The sequence below is a fragment of the Gekko japonicus genome, unplaced genomic scaffold, assembly GCF_001447785.1.
Source record: "Gekko japonicus isolate JY-2015 unplaced genomic scaffold, Gekko_japonicus_V1.1 scaffold2144, whole genome shotgun sequence".
In the NCBI taxonomy this organism is placed as follows: Eukaryota; Metazoa; Chordata; class Lepidosauria; order Squamata; family Gekkonidae; genus Gekko; species Gekko japonicus.
In genome coordinates this window covers 214,219-219,452 of record NW_015166485.1, presented here as the reverse complement: position 1 = coordinate 219,452, position 5,234 = coordinate 214,219, and the positions used below count along the sequence as shown (strand labels likewise).

General features: G+C 52.9%; 1 protein-coding gene across 1 annotated transcript in view; it reads right to left on the bottom strand.

The window, feature by feature from the left end:
* The window catches only part of PHKG2 (phosphorylase kinase, gamma 2 (testis)), a 9,133-nt gene that overhangs the window by 2,893 nt on the left and 1,006 nt on the right, over positions 1 to 5,234 (bottom strand). The window contains exons 2-6 of the mRNA XM_015412145.1: positions 2,669 to 2,799; positions 1,806 to 1,981; positions 1,222 to 1,276; positions 311 to 376; positions 19 to 182 (exon numbers count right to left, since the gene is read on the bottom strand). Coding sequence (XP_015267631.1) covers positions 19 to 182; positions 311 to 376; positions 1,222 to 1,276; positions 1,806 to 1,981; positions 2,669 to 2,763 — 556 coding nt within the window. The 5' untranslated portion in view covers positions 2,764 to 2,799. The remainder of the gene's footprint in view (positions 1 to 18; positions 183 to 310; positions 377 to 1,221; positions 1,277 to 1,805; positions 1,982 to 2,668; positions 2,800 to 5,234) is intronic.

Genomic DNA, 5,234 nt, shown 5'->3' with positions numbered 1-5,234 from the left:
CCAGCCCCACTTCCCCACCTCCCAGTTTCTCTCCCGGCTCCAGATGGCAGGAGAAGCCGAAATCGGAGAGCTTAATGTTTAGCTGATCGTCCATGAGAATGTTCTCAGGCTTGAGGTCCCGATGGATGATGCTGTTGGCATGAAGGTAGCTCACCGCCTCCAGAAGGGCTCGCATGATGCACCTGCAAGGGAGGAGGCGGAGCCTTATCTGCTGTGGGCCTCCCCCCACTCCTTCCCACATCGGAGGCCCACAGCAGAAAGCGGGCTGGGTCAGCCGGGTTCAAAGTCCATCCGAAAGACCCCTTCTTACCTGGTCTCTTTCTCGCTAAGGGTTACCTTCTCGGTAAGGTAGTCAAAAAGCTCTCCACGTCTCATCCTGCAGTGGGAACACGGGACCTGGGGTAAATCCCCTTGCAACAGCACGGAGGAGAGAAATGGACTGCTCCTCTCCCCAAAACCCAATGGCCCTGGGGGGGGGGGGGGAGTCAGAGGGCTAATGACTTCATTTCGGGAGGACCTGGGCTCAAGCCCCACCTCAGATACAGACTTATTAAGAGGCGTCTGGCAGGGTTATCTGCCTTGAGAGGCACATGGTGTGAAAACCGTAGATTCTCTACAGTTGTGTTGACTGAACATTTAGTTCAGGGGAAGCTGGAAGTCTTGTGTCATCTTCTGGGAATGGAACAGGGGTCGCTGGGTGGTGGTGGTGGGGAGGTATTTGTGAATTTCCCTGCATTATGCAGGGGGGTGGACTAGATGACCCTGGAGGTCTCTTCCAACTCTATGATTCTGTGGCAGTCCCTTCCAACTCTATGATTCTGTGGCGGTCCCTTCCAACTCTATGATTCTGTGGCGGTCCCTTCCAACTCTATGATTCTGTGGCGGTCCCTTCCAACTCTATGATTCTACGTACAGAGGAGCAGTAGCAAGCATACCGCAGGGCGGGTCTGAAAGAAACATCAGCCTGCCGAGTCTGGGAAGCCCAGCACATACCAGGAGCCCACTCTTCCCTACCACTCCTGAGGCAGCTTCTCCTCCCAGCCTCACTTCCAGCCCCCTTTCACAAGGCTGCCTTGTACACTGTTCTGACCTCTGGGTCAGAGGCCGCCAGGGCCCAGCCACATGCAAAGGGGAGCGGCCCCCTTGACGGAGCCAGCACTTGCAACAGTTAGAAAGGCTGCTGCCCATCCCAGCTCCTGCTTTCCGTGGATCGTTACTTACAAGTCAAAGACCAGGAACATGAAGGTGGAGGACTCATAGGAATCTATCAGAGTAACTGGAGGAAAAGAAAAGAGAGAGAGGAGGGACTGAGCAGCCGCGGCCGTGTTCCCTTCCGCATACCCAAGGAAACAAAACAGCCCCCCTGCACCACCTCATCATGACGCCACACAAGCGTCGCAAATCAGTGTAAGCCCACAAAACAACGAGGAGAGGCCCAGTAAGGAAAACAGCGGCACACAGGCCAGTCACTGTTCGTCATTTGCTGCAAGAGGGGGAGAGGAGCATCTTCTCTGGGGCTGAGCTACCATAATTAAGCAGGATTCAGGGCAACTCATTGGTAAAGGGGTGAATGACGGACCGCGGTACTGATCTTGGGAGTCTGAGGGATGAGACAACCCAACAGTATTATGGATCATGGGAGATGTCAGTATGAGAATAGTGGGATGAATTCTGCGAATAGGAGCACAGGAGTGAAAGGGCTAGATGTTGAGAGTCAGGTCATGAAGCCCGTTCAGCACTACATTAGGGATAATATTGATGTTTCGTGTGAGGGAGGGGGCTTTGGCTGCAAAGTCACGACTCACTGATATAGGGGTGACCGGAGACTTGCCGCAAGATCTCAATCTCTTTGCCCGTAGACAGGCGCACCTCCTCCAGCTGCTGGGGGGTCATGCGCTCTGGGGTTAGTTCGATAATCTTTACCGCATACTCCTGGCCTGTCTGTTTGTGTATGCAGCGCCGGACCACACTGCTCACACCCCTGCAGGGGAGCACAAGCAAAAAGGCAAAGAAGGAGAAAGATCAAAGTTCTGAAATACAGAAAAAAAAATTTAAAAGGCAATCTAGCTCCTTATTCCATTCCTTTCTGAGACTTCGCATGTCATATTTACTAGTAAAGGTAAAGGTTTCCCTTGTTCGAAAGCCAGTCGAGTCCGACTCTAGGGTTGCGGTGCTCATCTCCGTTTCAAAGCCAAAGAGCCAGCGCTGTCCGAAGACGTTTCCGTGGTCATGTGGCCAGCATGACTAAACACCAAGGCGCACGGAACGCTGTTCCCTTCCCACTGAAGTGGTCCCTATTTATCTCCTTGCAATTTCTTGCTTTCGAACTGCTAGGTTGGCAGGAGCTGGAACTAGAGATGGGAGCTCACTCCGTCATGCGGCCACTCGGGTCTCGAACTGCTGAACTACCGACCTTCCACAGCCTGCAGTTCAGCGCCTTAACCACTTGAGCCATATTTATTAATCAGCACCAAATATTTTTAAACCAGAATTGCAGGTTTTGATTTCTGCATTGATTCAGTGAGTTTACAAGATTGAGGGAGATTCTGATGCAGTCAGTGCTAGAGGGCCATATCTGCAGTTGTACATGTTGCCATTCGACAGAGGCTGACCCACCATGCCCCTCCTGATGTGGTTTCCCCCTCCCCGATCCTTGCCCACACTTTCCCTGCCAATAACATCCTTGGGATCGTACTTCTGGTAAAACTCCTTCGCTCCAGCCCAGTCCGGGAGTTCGTCATCAAGTCCCACGTCCCGGGTCATCCTCCCGCAGGAGTGGAGGGGACGTGTATAGGAGATCTGAAAAGCCAGGGAAGGGGAGTCCAGAGAAGACCTATTCAAACCAATGGGTGCTGCCAGGGCGAGCTTTTCAATGGCAAACATGTACTGTCTGCCTGCACCTCGGGAGACGACGGGGAAGAGAAGCCGGGAATGCCCCTTTGGAGGGGCAAATGCGGCAGTAAAGGCAAGAAGCAGAGAGGGTTGTTGGGTGAAGCAGCTAGAGACATGCCGGACAGCACGTTGCTTCCCAGGGGTGTGGTGAAGGAGACAAAGGAGAATTATTTAGTCAGGCAGAAGAGGCCTACCTGTTGACTGACCCCTACCGATGCCTGTGCAAGCCACATCTTTTGATAAGGCTCCTCTCTTTGGGCCCTCAAATAAAGTTTGCACCAACAGACGGTGCTGCTTAGGATTCTTCCTCGGATTTGGGGGCCCTAATTCTTTCCAGTTAGCAGGAATTTGCGCCCGTGGAAAGTCCTGTCAAGTCACAGCTGACTTATGGCAAGCCCACGGGCTTTCCCAGGCAAGAGGTGTGCAGAGGTGGTTTTGCCATTGCTTGCCTCTGCACAGCAACCCTGGGCTTCCTTGGTGGCCTCCCGTCCAAGAACTAATCGGGGCCAACCCTGCTTAGCTTCTGAGATCTAATAAGACTGGGTTAGCCCTCAGGACAATACCACGGACGCAAATCCCTGCTAACTGGAAAGAATTAGGGCCCCCCAATCCGAGGAAGAATCCTAAGCAGCACCGTCCGAACAGCCATTGGTTCATAACTCCACTGAGGACCAAGGCTCCCTCTAAGCCAAGGAGTCTAGTGAGCAAATATCCTACTTTGTGACCTACTGGCATTAAAGCTGTGAGCGAGCGATCTGGCTACTGAATGAATTAGTTTGCTCTGGAGACATCCTAAGACAAAAATGTGTGAGCCAGATGCTAAAAAACTGTGAGCTAGCTCACACTAACTCAGCTCGGAGGGAACTCTGCTGAGGACCCAAATCTAGGCTACCTTCCTGGCTTGGTGGGCACAGGGATGGACGGACTCCAGCCCCCGTCTGTCTCTTGCAAAGTCAAGGAGCTTCGAGCAGCATTCAGACCTCATAACAACCCTGTGAGACAGGCTGGGCCAAAGGACAGAGACTTGCCCGATGCTGCCCACCAAGCTGAGCTGTAATTTCAGCCCAGGTCTCACTAGGTCAAGCCCCATAACGGTCAGGATGACCCAGAGTGAGTTTGCTGCAGTTTTACGTTACGGTCATTTGCAATTCCGAAGTGTTGTACTGCGAGGGAAGGTCGCATGGCACAGCCTGATCTCGTCAGATCTCAGAAGCTAAGCGGGGCCAGCCCCCGGCTAGTACTTGGATAGGAGACCTCCAAGGAAGACAGCAGAGGAAGGCCACGGCCAACCACCCCTGCTTCTTCTAATCTGCCTTGAAAGCCCCTTGCTGGGGCCGCCAGAAGTCACCTGCGATTCAACAATACAGCACGTGTGCGTAAAGTGCCAACATCAGTTATACATTACAGTGTTCCCTCTAAGCTGAGTTAGTGTGAGCTAGCTCACAGATTTTTAGCCTCCAGCTCACACATTTTTGTCTTAGCTCAGGAAGGATGGCTCCAGAGGAAACTAATTGATGCAGTAAGAAGAAGAAGAAGAGATTGGATTTATACCCCGCCCTTCACTTGGAGTCTCAGAGCGGCTCACAAACTCCTTTCCCTTCCCCTCCCCACAACAGACACCCTGTGAGGTGGGTGGGGCTGAGAGAGCTCTGACACAAACGGGTCTTTTTCAAGGGCAGCTGTGCCAGAGCTTGTGACTGACCCAAGGTCACATCAGCAGGTGCAAGTGGAGGAGTGGGGAATCAAACCCGGTTCTCCCAGATTAGAGTCCGCACACTTAACCACTACACCAAACACTTAACCACTACACCAAACAGCGTAGCCAAATCACCTGCTCACAACTTTGATGCCAGTAGCTCATAAAGTAGACGTTTTGCTCACAAGACTCCACAGCTTAGAGGGAGCAATGAACACACACACACCCCCGGTCAAAACCCGTAAACATGCACTGAAGGCCAGTTGACTGGGGAGGCGGAAACAGACTGTCTCCTTCTATGACCCGGGTTAAGCATTAAGGTACAAAACCCCATAAGCAATCTGGATGACAGGATCTGAAACGTCTAGTCTCTCCCACAAGACCTCCAACCCCCTGAAATCCCCCATTCTTTCCCCCAGGCCTCGGTGGTGTGGTGGTTAGCGAGTCGGACTAGGGTCTGGGAGAGCCGGGTTCGAATCCCCCCGGCTCTGCCACGGAAGCTTATTTGGTGACGCTGGGCCAGCCACACACTCTTAGCCTAGCCTCCTTGACAGGGGTTGTTGTGAGGATAAAAGGAAGGAAGGAAAGAAGGAAGGGAGGGAGGGAGGGGAGGGAGGAAGGAAGGAGGGAAGGGAGGGAGGAAGGA